This window comes from Tenrec ecaudatus, chromosome 7, assembly GCF_050624435.1.
Source record: "Tenrec ecaudatus isolate mTenEca1 chromosome 7, mTenEca1.hap1, whole genome shotgun sequence".
Lineage (NCBI taxonomy): Eukaryota > Metazoa > Chordata > Mammalia > Afrosoricida > Tenrecidae > Tenrec > Tenrec ecaudatus.
Window position 1 is genome coordinate 132,819,402 of NC_134536.1, and position 14,898 is coordinate 132,834,299.

The 14,898-nt window shown below is 44.3% G+C and overlaps 1 protein-coding gene across 1 annotated transcript in view; it reads left to right on the plus strand.

Moving 5' to 3' along the window:
* LOC142452954 (kinesin-like protein KIF6) overlaps positions 1 to 11,479 on the plus strand; it is a 233,191-nt gene extending 221,712 nt beyond the window's left edge. Inside the window, exons 11-12 of the mRNA XM_075554110.1 lie at positions 10,330 to 10,435; positions 11,283 to 11,479. Coding sequence (XP_075410225.1) covers positions 10,330 to 10,435; positions 11,283 to 11,471 — 295 coding nt within the window. The 3' untranslated portion in view covers positions 11,472 to 11,479. The remainder of the gene's footprint in view (positions 1 to 10,329; positions 10,436 to 11,282) is intronic.
* The last annotated feature ends 3,419 nt before the right edge of the window (positions 11,480 to 14,898 follow it).

A 14,898-nucleotide genomic window follows, 5' to 3' on the forward strand; every position in this document is an offset into this window, starting at 1 on the left:
TTAATAAAACGTGAATGTATTTGAACTTTCAGGAAGGACCGTTTCAGAAAGGCAAAGCCAGGACACGAACGACTAGGCAGCAATTCTCCCCATCATGTGTTGATTGGAAACACCTCCCTGAGGGGGGGGGCGGGATTTTTAACTGTGGGCTTCATCTGAAGGGCCTAACAGCAAGCAAAGTATGTGTTGTTACCATAGCCCTATCTTCAAAGACACTTGAATCGCTAGACATTGTGTTTTTCATAATACATATGTAATATGTATAAGATATTGCAAGTATTGTTTTATATATAAATTATTTTATTATAGATTAAGATTTAGAGTTTTATCTGGGTTTTTTTGGGGGGGTGGGCATTATAAGATCATGTTTGTTGTAGGCAACTAGTAGCTGATCGATAAAGAAGAAAAGATAGAAGTCACTTCGGAGGTCACCTCTCAAAGAGAACAACTCATACTTGGTTGTCCTCCGTCTAACTTTTCAATGTATTTAAATACATACTCTAGTAAAATGAGCTCATGATATTTACTGGGGTTTTTTTTCAGCCTGCTTTTCTCATTTAATTTTGACTTCTCTATAGAAAAATCCATATGTACTTTGCTAGAAGGAGTGCAAGACTTCAAGGTACCAGAGGCACACACAGTCTGAACAGGTGTGGGAAGGAGAATACCAATGAATATGTAGAGATTTGAGAGAGGATATGTATACATGTGGATTTACCTTTGGTGCAAATATGTCCATGAGTGAGTGGCGCATAGAGGGGGCAGAGTCATGCAAACCTCTCATACATACAAATACCTTGAGAGAATGAGTCATGGGGCCTGCAGACCCAGAGCCATGGTCTTGAGGGACACCAAGATCGCTTGGCATAGCACAGTCCCCAAAGACAATGTTCTACCATCCAACTCTGATGATCAGCAACTGGAACCTTGAAATCTCATGAGCCACCCGCCAAGGTGTAACCACTGGTCTTTCCCTGTTCAGATTGATTAGGTTACCTAACCCCTGTGCAGACAGATGAAGACATTCTAAGAGACATAGAAACAATCAGTCCAGGGGACCACATGAGCAGCAGTCTCCGTAACCCTAAGGCCAGAAGGCCAGAATGGGGCCTGGCTGCCACTGCCAATGGTTCTAAAGCGATCGCATTAGAAGGCTTGGCTTCGAGACTGGTAGAACTGTTGAGACGAGTCTTAGTCACTTGGTCTGGAATTGAACTCACCCCCATGGCTCAGTTTTCAGCCAAACAATAGAAAGGCCTATCGAGAAACAATAATACTGTGGAGGTAGGCACGCCATGGAACAGAAGGAAAAACAACTTCTTCCCCCAGGGATTCTATTAGGTCCATGTTAAGCTTTGAAGAATTTAAGGGCTCCTTCCTCCAAAGATTATATACAACATTTTATGGATTCTGTGTGTGTATTTTCTCTGTAAAAATAGTTGCATTGGGATTTTTATTAGATTTTCTTTATATTTTATTGATAAATTAGACAAGGATTATAGTAGTCTTCCCATTCCTGATTATGATAAGACTCCAAGTGTTCTTTTGTCTCTTTATTCAACTCTGTAAATATGTACTTTTCTTCATATAAATCCGGTGTTGTTATTTTAACGATATAATGGTCATTGTCTTTTAAACATTTATTTTATTAAGGTTTCAGTATTCTTCATTATGGTTTTATTGTACCTTAATATCTCCATCTTCATCTTATAAACCTACTTTCAATTCACTATAGGTAGCAATTGTCATGTATGGTTCAGTTTTCATAAATTTAAAGCCAATATAACATGAACACATTTCCCAATAGCTCTAATTGCCTACTGACTGTTTTCTGTGTGACAGAATAAAATTAATTTGTTGGTAAACAGAAAATACCCACAAGGATTTACTTACCTTTTTATTTAACAAAACAAAACAAAACCAGTGCTGACTCACAGCAGCCTTCTCTGGGTTTCAGAGACTAACTGTTTATGGGAGTAGAAAGTCCAGTCTGTCTCCCACAGAGCTGTTGCTGGTTTTGAACTGCCAGCCATAAGAATTGCAGCCCAACGCATAACCACCACACCACAAGGTCTCTTTAGAAACTTTTACAAGTTTTGTAATTATATATATATGCGTATATATGTCTATTTATGTCTATTTCAGAAATTTCATGGAAAATTTTCATGACCTTTTCATTCTATTTTCCCGTGAATTTATCAAAGACCCATCATATGTATGTTCTGTGTGTTTCTCTTTCACCGAGGCTATTTTTAGAATGATTGCCAAGGGAACAAGCTGAGAAGTGTGTGATCGGAAATCTTGTCACACAAATTTCCTACAAGGTTTAACTGCAAGGAAGAGGAAAGAGAGTTCAGAGTTGGAGCAGGGGTAGACCTTTCACTCTCCCCTGCCCTCACCCACCCCGCCGGCCCTCCAACTAGTGAACCGTCAGATAGGACTCTAGCTAGGAGACATTCATTAGTGTGGAAAGATACAGCCCATTTTCAAGTGGCCCCACCATATTCCTTCAAATTTCCAGTAAGAGTTTTCCCCATAGGTTTCTCTAGCAAGAACTGTTGATTCCTCCCAACATGCCCTCCCCGCCCCCCCCCCCCCCGCCTCTTCCTCTCTTCCTTACCATCTCATTTTCACCTCCCTTCTGTCTTTGCTCCAACATTTGCTAAAAGAGAAACTGATGCCCAAACCGACAGATCCTTCTAAGTGTCTGAGGACATTGACAACTGTGAACTAGGACAAATAAAAAGAAATGGTGTCCAGGCAGGTGATCATAACGTTGCAAACTTCCTCAGGGACAGAACCACTGCCGTCACCATGACGTCCTTGGAAGTTTATCTCGTGCAAACAGTTTGACTTCAGGCAATTTCAGGTGAGCGGGGTCCGCGTGCCTAGAATCCGTCTAGTAGCCTGACAGCAAAAAGCAAGGCTGATTTTTTAAAGAAATAGTTGTATTGGGATATACTTCACATATCACACACCCTCATTGCTCACAATAGTAAGATCTGTTCGGTCATCCCCACCATCCATTTCAGAACATTTTCTTCTCATAGTCCTTGTCATTAGCTCTCCATGTCCCCGTCCACCCCATGCCATGCCCCTGTCCAGTGCTGGATTTCATAGACAGAAAAGCATACAAATCAAACACAACCATACAAAATCAGAGAAAGCAAGCAAACAAGAACTCAACAACAACAACTAGACATAACATAGAAAAGCCCTAATCAAAGAAAAGCAGAAACTATTAAAAACTGAAACAACTTTAAAATGGGTCAAAGGGAGATCAAATGATGGAGAACTAACAAGTTAACCTTTGAACCACATCTGCCATCATCGACTCGACAATGTTCTCTGTATGATAGCAAAGCTGTTCACAACCCTGGACTGTGGCGCTTGAACCCTGATGGCAAGGGCTGCTAACCAGAAGTTCAGCGGTTCAATCCCAGCAACTGCTTATGAGAAAGATGAGGTTTGTTTCTTTGCAAGATCTGCACCTGCTGAAATCCACATGGAGCAGTCCTCTCTGCCCTACAGGGTAGGTATGGATCAGAAGGGGCTCAATGGCAGTGAGTTGTGTTTTGTTTTTTTCGAGACTAACTAGTGTTTAATTTCCTTGTTTTGGAAAACTCCCCTTGTAATTTGCCTGCATTAAGCCGTTTGTGTTGTTCTGGTCATTGTTTTGTTTTTAATTTTTTTTTATTCTGAATTTGGAGCAGATCAGTATTACATTCAACAATGCGTACATATTTTGTTTCTTGTGATTGATTGAAATCCTCACAATGTAATGCCATCTCTCCCACTTCCTCCTTGTTGGCCATTTCCATTCCTAGTTCTTTCCCAGCGCTTCTGAACTGTGCCCTTGGGTCAATGCTTCCCTTAGGTCTCAAATGGTTGATTAATCTAAGGTGTTTGGGCCTCCCTGTCGTCATTTCTCCCTCATTTTCTTATTTTTTAGAAGCGAACTGGTCTCCCTCATATGTTCTGCATGAGTGCCATGGACTTCTGAAAGGACAGATTTATCTGTTGGAAGAAGGCCAAGTGCTCCTTAGAGGCAAGGATGGCAAGACTTCATCTTGCATACTTCAGACATATGTTGAGGAGAGACCAGTTCCTGGAGAAGGACATCGTGTTTGGGAAAGCGGAGGGGCAGTGACAGAGAAGGCCCTCCGTGAGATGGGTGCACACAGTGGAAGCATCAATGGGCTCAGGTGCAGGAATGATTGTGAAGAAGGCACAGGACCGTGAAGTGTTTCATTCTGTTGTGCATTTGGTCGCTCTCCGTCAGAGCCGACTTTACAGCAACTAACAACAACAAAAACAACAACATAAGCACATTTAAGTGGTTTGGAATTCCCATATTTCCATTTGCTGATCCTTCTGTGTTTTCAGCTTTTGCATTCCAATAACCAGTAATTAACAGTGCATGTTGATTGCATGATTGGTTGATTTTAGAATGCAGAATTTGGTAGAAACCTTCCATTTCTGCATGTTCGGCTTTGAACATGTAATTCAAAATGGCCAATCCCAGTCCATGTCAGCTCACCGGCGCCTAGAATATTGGGCTTCGTGTGTTACATTTCATTTTTCACAACTTCCAATTTTCCTAGATTCACACTTTGTACATTCCAATTATTAATGGCTATTTGCTACAGTTTCGTCTCCATTTGAGCCATGCCTCATCAGCCAGTTCTCATCCCTGTCATTAAGGTTGACTCTGCTTTGAGAATGTAGATCTTCCCAGACATAATTTGAGTGCTGTGTTAGACTGGGTTGGCTAGAGAAACAAATCCAGAGACACTCATATGGGTGTAAGAGAGAGCTTTATATCACAGAGCAATTGTATATTGAGAAAATGTCCCAGTCTCGTCCAGATCAAGTCCCTAAGTCTGATATTAGCCCATATGTCCAACACAAGTGCATAAATCCTTTTTCAGACTCACGCAGTCACATGCAATGATGCAAAATGCAGGAAAATCACAGGCTGGTGAGTGCAAAGTCTTGTGGATCCAGTAGTGGTGGAATTATCTCAGTGCTGACACGGGTCTCCATGTGGCTCCTCCAGCTCTCTGAATGTGCCTTTTCAACAGGAAGGTGAAGGAGAGAAAGGGGATCTTCACAGGTCTCAGAGAGTCTCTGAGTGGATTGTCAACAAGAAGATGATGGCAGGGAGAGAGGAAATTCCCAGAATCCTCAGGAGAAAGCCAGGCCCTCAGGGAGGCATCATCAGGCTGTGACCTGCTTGACAGGCTAGACTCCGTCCCTTCACTCTTAATACCCTTAAGGTGACACCAGATGATGTAACTACCACAAGTGCTTTCCAACATGAGGGCTTATTTTACTCACTACATCAGACAATGTTCCCATGGTAATCATAAGATTTTCAGTGGCCATTTTTTTTTCATAAATGGATAAGCCCTCCCTCCTTCTTGATCTGTCTTAGTCCAGAAGCTCTGCTGAAAACACACAGACCATCACAGTACAACAAACTGACAGGCAAGTGGTGGGAATTCACTATTGTATATTAAATATAGTGCTTAGAAGCTTGGATTTTGATCAGCCTACCTGAGTTTGAATCCCAGCTCTGTAGTTTGCTGGCTGGGTTTCCTTAGATAAATATTTATCTTGTCTATATTCAGTTTCTCCTTTTAGGGGTATTAATAGTACCTCTTATGGGTGTTTTAACCACTGCAACAATGTACAAAGAGCATACAGGCGTAGCATCTAGTGCATGCTCAATTAACATTAGCTACTGCTAATGATAGATCAAAAACCTGTTTTATCTTTTTATTCAGAAAAATTTACATGAAAATATGGCTGCAGACATAACTTCATTTTTTTGGCAAGTAATATAGGGAGCAGAAAGAGAGGGAGGGGGGTATAACATCCTCAATGCAGTAAAGCACGTATTCAGAAATAGGGTTGATTCTATTACATGGCCAGCTAAAACTGTCACCATTCATAAGATGATAGACTTGTGGAGCTAGGCAACAGGCTGGGAGAGATAACCGCTTAGCAGCCCATCTGGTGGAGATAGTTACAGCCACCATGTATCTTAACGGTCACCTACCATCAGCTCGTTAACGTTTTTAGATGCACTTGGATTGGCTATGATGTTTTCTGTCCGGATGTGCTGGAACTAAATAGTATACACTTATCTCTCCCCCTCTGAGGATTCATTTCCTCCTTCCTTTCTCCAGGGAAAGGAAAGGAAAGGGGAAATTTCCCTGTGTACTTGAGCTTTTCCTAAAGAACAGACTTTTTTTTTTTTTTTTAGGGGAGGGGGTTTCGTTTGACCTCTTAGAGAGCCTTTTCCAGTAAACAGTTCTTCACTGTCCAGCAGGGTTCTGGCAGCGAGAATGCCCCTCAGTGGGAGCAGTGACTAGGTATGAACTTGAGGACTATTTGGGGAGACAGGAATATGCAGGGAATTTCGGGTCAATGATCCATTCTCAACTCCTAGAGGAGTACATGGAAACATCTGAATTAGGCATTTTATGTATTTTAATTCCTTTGCTTGGAAAGAAAAATAAATCCAGTAACAAATTAAATGTATGAAGGAAAGAACAGACATTTTTGTTGTTGTCTAAGAGGTTCCATGGACGCCAGAGGTGAAAACAGAATTTTATGTCCAAAGGCCACGCCTCTTATTCTTTATCATGTACTAGAATAATCCAGTCCCACGAAGAGTAAAACCGTCCTATACTTCGCTTGGGCAGATGTTTTTAACCGTTTTTCAGAGCATACTCCTGGCCCCTTTTCTAGCCTTTTCTGGAGAGCAGGATCCAGACAGTGTACGAGAGGTGGTGCTGAAATGACGGTTGTTGTATGTCGGTCCAGTTATGAGGAGTTTTTGTTTGCGTTATCTTGATGCGTACACCACACCAAACGTCGTGGTGTTTGATCTTCAACAGCAAGGGCTGCTGCAACTCTTTCTTTACGTTCAGCAAGCGAGATCTGTGTCCGGTGCTTTCCCCAGGTTGCCAAGTAGTCTCCCTCCAAGCCTGCTACCACGTTCTGCTTCAGCTAGTAAAAGAGCCCTTTGCTATTGTTCACGGCAGACATCTTGCTGCCATGGTCATAACCCAAGTCGCTCTCCAGCACGAGGACTCCACTTCAGGAATATTATCTGGAACACGCACATTCTGATGCAGCTCTATGGAACCACCAGCGGGACGTCCATCTGCTCCGCAGCAGTGCCTTGCTCCATGTGGCTTTGATGCTAAGAGCTATTACACTTGTATTTCCAATACCAGCAGGCTCGCACGTCCTGGAAAGATATCAGTAAAGTTTCTCCTCTAAAAACAGGAAGCAAGCCCGGGTAATCTACTTCTAAAAGTTAGCCCCAGAACGCTTTATCAGTCAAGGTCAAACACAAGGTCAAACACAATTCTTCTTTGGACTCGTCAAGAAGAATCTATCCAGAGAGGAGGACATTCTGTCTGGTGAAATAAAGGGACAGCAAGGGCAAGGGAGATCCCTGGTGAGATGGACTGGCACAATTAGCTCATTCAACAATGAACTTGAACCTGCCAGAAATGGTCGCAATGATGCAGCACTGGGCAGCATTTGTTCTGCTTCAGGTACTATGATCATAAGTCAGAATCCACATGAGGCTTTCTCTCTATCTAGCAACCAGTACAGCAGAAATTATTTTCTAGAGAAGGAAGAAATAGTACTTGTTCTCCAGAAAATTGGCATATTTTAGAACTCGATGTTTTTCAATTGTACAGAATTTCAAATAATTATTCAGGGAAAATAAATATAAAGAAATATTACTATTTAAAAAACAAACAAACTGTGTTAATCCAGGTTGCCTAGAGAAACAAATCCAGAGACACTCATATATATGTGTAAGAGAGAGCTTTATATCAAGAAGTAATTATGTATCAATAAAACATCCTGCCGAGTCCAGATCAAGTCCGTAAGTTCAATATTAGCCCATGAATTCCAATGCAGACTCACGCAGCACATGCAATGATGCCGAATGCAGGAAGATCACAGGCCAGTGGGTGAAGGGTCCTGTAAATCCAATGGCAGTGGACACATCTCCAGGGCTCTGCTGTCATCAGCATGGCTCCATGTGGCTCTTCAACAGGGAAGTGAAACTGAGAGTGTGTCCCACCTCCAGGGAGGAGAGAGGAAAACTCCCAGAATCCTCATGAGAAGGCCACACCCACCAGGAGGCATCAATCAGGCTGTAACCTGGTTGACAGGCTAAACTCCACCCCTATCACCTATGTATCAAGGTGACATGAAATTATGTAGCTACCACACAAACAACAAGAAACCATTATTAAATGGAGATGGTAGATCCAAGCCTCCTCATTGGCTATAGAGGAAAGTCAACAGTTAAGAATGCCATCTTAATGTCCATCATCAGAGGAATGATACAGCCATGGTATCAAATACGATATCACCATTAAAAGATGAGACATAATGTTGTTAGTGTTGTTAGGGGCCCTCGACTTATAGCGGCCTCATAAGACAATTGAGCTCCCAACTGAGCTCCCAAGGCTGCAGTATCTACAGCAGCAGACCCCTGAATGAACTTGAACAGCCAGCAACCCAATGCTTCCCCACTGAGCTACCAAATAGCTTAACTAGCTCTAATATATATATATATACAAAATTTATATATAATATAATATATAAATATATGTATACAACTTTTATAAAAGCAGCCATCAGTATGCAAATGTATGCATACAGGTATCTGCTTGGTTAAGAGGTAGAAGAATACATTTTAGATGTAAACATTAGATTGCCTGAGAGGTCAAGAGGAAATTGAGAAAAGCAGAGTATTTGTACGGGAAGTTGGGGAGGTGGGGTTTTTTTTGTTTTGTTTTGTCTTGTTTAATCTGTTGACATCTGTGTTGTTTTGTTTAAAGAAGCATATATTTTTATATTATATGCAAAAGACATATTTAAGATGTTTGCCTCTGAAATTCATCTTTCTGTGTATTTCATGATGTGAAGCTCTATTCTAGTGGTGCACATGACAGATGTCCTTCCGCCTAAACAAACTGTCTAAAAATTATAAGTTGCCTTAACTTGTAAACATTAGCTGTCATGCATCAAAGCACGTAAGAGGAGATAAAAAGAAAAGACAAGGCTGATACATCATGAAAATCACTATTTCTTGTTTGAATAGGCTGATAACAACAGAAGGAAAACTGTGTTCCAAAAGTATTAAAAGAAACTGGAAATATGGAGATAGTCCCGTTATCATGCTAAAAACACACGCTGCTGCTATATTACATTACCTAACATCTGATGCTGATGGCCATTCTTACGCCTATTTTATTTTTCCACTTCAATTTTCATGAAAATGAATCAACCAATGTATGATCGTCTTCCTATCGAAAACGAAATATGACCATCGCCCTAGGTATGAGTGGAGAAACTGAAAAAACATAATGAATTATAGCAAAGCTTAGTCTCATGATCCTTGTGAATGAATGGGGGGGAGGGCCTTAAAGTTGACACCTAAGTTCTAGACTGCAGCATAACCTATAGTAAGCATGAGTGGAGCTTCCAACCACACTATGGCTTCGGAGGAGAGCGGCTGGCTAATTCCTCCAAGGGGATGTTGTGGTTTATTGAGTTTTGTCTTTGTTGTTCTCGATTTCATTGTGCTTCAGAATAGAAGAAGTAGAGAATCACTCTGTGCAGAGAGGGAAGAGGGGTGTGCAGAAGAAAGAGAAAGGGATCATTAATCAGGGAAAACCCCCCTGGAAGAAGCAAGAAAGGTGCAGGAGGCGAGGCTGGCCTTGAGAAGGAGGCCTGAGTGGCGAAGCTGAAAGACGCTGGGGAGAAGAAGGAGTATTGAGGTTCTCTAGAGAGAGCGACTGGGTTGGTCAGTGGTAGACTTGGAGTTTGCGGAAAGAGCTGGAATTGTCCCCGTAGAGAAACGAGTGAAAGCAAACGTGATCAGAAAGTGCCATGGCACTTCATTGAGGTGCCAGCTGAGGCTGAGGAGCGGGAGTTTGTCATGGAACTAAGAAACGAGATTTCCATTCTTCTCCCCAGCACTGTGGCAGCCAGGCAGAGAAGCGTAAAAATCCAGTGTGGCCAGGATGCGTGAATTGTGGCCATCAACTCATTCTTATATAGAAAAATGCATGTGAATCCATGTGAAATGAGTCAGTCAAATGGTGTCATTCTCCTTAGATTTCCCATGTGCACCGGTTTCTTCTGAAGCTTTACAGTCAATTTTCATTTAGAAGGGGAGGGAGGTATGCTACACTTTAAATGTTAACAAATTAAGTAATGCCATGAGAAATTCCCAGCTTCCCAGCTCACAGTTGCTTCTCATACATTATGTATTTTCAGGCTAGAAAAACTAGTAACATCCTTTTTGGAAGACCAAGACCCCGAGAGCAGACTAGAGGTCGGCGCTGATATGCGTAAAGTTCATCACTGTTTTCATCATTTAAAGGTAAATTGGGATGTTTCCTTCCGTGGAAGCTACGTTCAAAACACTGATTTGGGCAGGGGGAGGGGAGGGGGTTGGCAATTAAAACTTTCTTTGAAATCACACCATGCCGGAGCAGGGTCTCAGCTTCCTCAGACATCGTACTTTCTTATTTGCTGATAAATAAGCCGAGACCGTAGACGTCTCGTTTTTTCCCTAGGGATCTCTGCTGGCTATGCAGGAAGGTTTCAAGTTCAAAACCATTTGTTTTCAACCTACATCGTACATCACAAATACCCTGCATCACACATTTTCCTGACACGGTGGATGACACATAAACTCACTGAATGTTCTTTCTGCCTTCGGCTTTAACTCCTGTGAGGAGGCATCCACCCTGCAATGAAGCTTGATTTCTACCACACTGGGTTGTGTCGAGTACACATTTGTTCTGACTATACTCCGGCCCAGGCATCAAGAAGGAGCAGTTGCATGAGTAAGTCGGGAGGAAGGCAGTGCTATAAAAGGTCATGGCCGTGCGTGGTGCACACTGCAGTGACAATGGGGATTAAGTGGTAGAGACAAGATAGAGACAAGAGTGAGGGAAATGGCGAAGAAGTTAGTATTTGAGCAGGCATTTCCCACTGAGGGTTGAGAAAATGAGACAGTGAAGAGGGTAAAGCCTAAAAGGGCACACAGAAGGGGGTAGGGGTGGGGGTGGGGGTGGGGTAATGCATCAGGCAAAAACATCTGCATTGCAAAGGCCAGGAGCAGGAAAGGGTGGGCAAGCTGGTAAAAGGATAAAGGAGTCTGGAGAGCAGGGCGGCTGGTAGAGAGTGATGGACACTGAGCTAAGGTCTCTTTCCCCTTATAGAAGCTGTGGAATGATAAGAACCTGGGGAAACAGAGTCCCGTGTCGGCTGAAGTCACAGACCAAAACCAAGTCACCCAAGACCCGTTGAAAGGGGAAGAGTATAAAAAGCTACAAGATATTCTAAAGCAGAGAGACAATGAAATCAGTATCCTTTCTGAAATGCACGGAAACCCTCCTGGCTCGGCCTGATTTGGAGTCCAGTGGGTGGGCTTAGAGGTCTTCGTCCAGCAACATCACCCAGCAACCCCCCTGCTCCGAGTCCCATGGCTTCTTCCCACTAAGCGAGGAGTTGATTATCCCACCAGCAAACAAACACGTAGTCGCCAGTGAAAATCGGTGACTTTAAAAGAACAAAAACAAGAAGAGCCTTCCTTTGTTTTTAGCCAGACACAATTGAGTATTCCCAGGAACTACTTCAGTGTGTTGAACATATGGAGTTTTTGCACTATCTCTTAACATAGGATTGGATCTTAACCGTACTGGGGAGGGTGGTTAGCGGGGTGGGGGGGTCTTGCATGGTGTGGTTTTGCTTTAGCCTTTGGGAGGTAAGTTAGCACTCTACCGTGATGAAAGGTGGTTATCTTTAGCTGGCTGACCGGACACTGGGCTGACCACAGCCTCACCATGGCCCAGAGTTTGTGGCTGATGTGTGGGTGAAGCTCAAATGGTGGCTGAAAAATGACAAATGGAATTTAGCTTATGAAGAGCAGGGATTTGTTTAAATGCGATTCTTTCTATTTTTACTATTGCTTATTTAAACGCCAGACCTATGCCTCTGGTGTCCACTAACAAATACTTCCAAATTTGAAAATGAGTGGATGTGAATCCTCAAGATAGACTCCTTTTGCTCTAACCAAAAGCAAACTCAAGGGCATCGACTCAAGGCTGACTCCTAGCCCCCCTGTGGGTTTCTGAGACGGTACTGTTTACAGGAGTAGAAAACCCAGTCTTTCTCCCAAGGAGCTGCTGGTGGTTTTGAACTGCCAAGCATTTGAATAACAGCCCAATGTGTAAGCACTATGGTACAGGGCTCCTTCCTCTCACTCAAGGAGACAGTATATTTCAAGGCCGGAAGTTGGAATGACAAGTCCTTCCGGCTGTGTGAGAGGAGGGGGTTCCTTTCAGAAGGACCCCGTGGGTGAGTTAGACCTAGGACTCCCTGATAACACTTCAATACTGTGTCTCACTTTATCTTTTCCGCTTCTTGCCAAAGAGTTGACATTTGTTATTGTTACATCTTGAAGATTCTTAACACGAAATTATTTCGGTCATTTCTTTTTTTTTCTTTTGCTCATTTAAGACGACTAAAAGACATTTTAGCTTTAGCTATTCTAGAAAACGCACGAAATAAACCACGTGACGGGAGTCCAGTAATGAGAATAATAAGGAGATAAAGCAAAGCAACGGCAAGATGGGCAGGCTGCCTGATGAACCTCAGTCTCCAACGGTGGTTGAGCTTCCGCAGACCCCGCATGTCTGCGTCAGTGAGCTGCAGTCGTTTCATTGTCCATGGCCAGGAATAGTGGGTTCAGCTCCCGAGTGACACTCCTGCACAGCCCTTGTCCACGAGTGCCGCCGACAAGCAGTGTCACCCAGGAATTCCCTTCTTCTCTCTTACCCGATCCATCTCCAGGGATGGACCCAGCCTGGACCTCAGGCCTGGCCCCAGCCCAATCTGAGCTCTCTGCTTCTTTTCCTGGCCTTGACCCTAGTCTGGGATCTCTGCCCCTAAATTACTCCTACCAGCTCTTAACCCTCTTCTGGGCTTATGACTGAGCCGTGATATCTAACAAAGGGGGGAAGTCCCCTCATGTCCATACAGGTTTAGTTTTAAAGGAGAGAGAGGCATACATTGTCTTCCTTTCTTGACTAAGGCCAGTCAGTTCCACTGTGCACTCCTTGCTGGCTTAAATGATTGGAACATCGTTCCTGCCCCCATCTGACACTCTGATTCAAATCCCAATGATGGAACACAGGGAGGCACGGTGGAAAAGAGGACGGAACTGATTGTTAGCTGGTGTGATATCCTGGTACCCTCAGTGTAACTGCTTCCTTCTCTTCAGGAGCACGGTGCTTGCCCTGGCAGCCTCACGGTGCTGAGCAGTGGCAAGGAGACAATCTATTGGAGTGTTTGCACACTGCAGGATGCTCTGCTATGGAAGACCGGGGCCCAGAGGCCTTGGGCAAACAGAGTGAAGGAACAGTGGTGGCTAAGATTTAGCTTTTCCCCAAGCTTAGCACTTTCTCAGAGCTCCTGAAAAAGACACACTCCTGACCTGCCATTGTCCCTCACAGGGAGCCCTGACGGGGGGGTATTTCCATGCCATCCTGTGCAGAGCTCAGAATGTGGCGGGAGGGATGGGAAGATACAGCTCCTAGGAAGCAGCTCAGCACAAGACAGGTGCACCCCAATGACAGTGAATGGCAGGAAAGGCTCTTCTTGGAAAGGGAAGGAAAATTCTGTCACTGCCATCATGAGTTCCAATTAAGCTTCACCTGCCCCCCTCCCCTTCTTCCATTGAGTTCATTCCAATGCATCGTGACCCTGGAGGGTGGAGTAGAATGGTTCCGAGGGGTTCCCAAGGCTAGAAATCTTCACGGGAGCAGACAACTTCAATTTTCTCCTGGAGAAAGGTTGGAGGGTTTGACGCACCAGCCTTCCAGGTAGCAGCCGGACGCTGAACCCGCTGTGCAACCAGGTCTCCTGGAATGAAGTGGAGGCACCCCCATGGCCCAGATGCAGCAGGATACTGTTTCCACCCAACAGGGAAGGGGGAAGTCAGAGGAGAGGCTGGAAGGATGAAAGCAGGCCGGAAGACGTGTCTGTCTTGTGGTGGTCATGAACTGATGATCAGGTCACGTTGTTTCTCTGATTCGTACCTGGGGGTGCGGATCCGAAGTTCCTGCTCTGGCTCACCAGGCCCTGCATGGGCTTTCTTCAGCATTCCTCTCTGACTGACTGGCTTCTGCTTTTCCTCTGGTGGGAGAAGCTCCAGTCACAGGGAACTGCACCTTCATGGCGCATGATTTCTTCAGCACTGATCACATGGCAGGTTGGAACATTCTCTTTGGTTGCCTTCCATTTCACCAAAGTCGATTCGGGGGTCTTTGGTGCGAGGGGCTGCGCTGTGCGGGCTGGGCTGTTTAACAGGGACCCCGGCCTGCACCCACCAGATTGCAGGAGCACAAGCTCCCTGCACTGGCGAGAACCGCACCAGACGTTCGCCAGATCTTCCCTGACGCGTTTCTCCTCCAAACGTTGACATTAACCATGTCCTCGTCTCTGAGGCTCAGCCTCTGACGGGTTCCTAACGTGTGTGTGTGTGTGTGTGTGTGTGTGTGTGTGTGTGTGTCCTGCCTTTCCCCTGATGGGACTTCAAATTCTTGAGGAAACTAGTCACCTGCCTTTTCTCTGCTCCAGTCCCTGTGCCTAGAAAAGTGTCGCTCTGAGTTGCTGCCAAGTCTAAACCCGCTCACCAGGACCCTGCCTGTGCAAGGCGGAGGTGCTCCACGGGGCTCTCGAGGCCGTGACCTTCAGGAGCATATTTCCAGGCCTTTCTTCCCAGGTGGAAAATGCACTAAAAGATGATGGGATTTCCCTATGGACTTTTGTGAA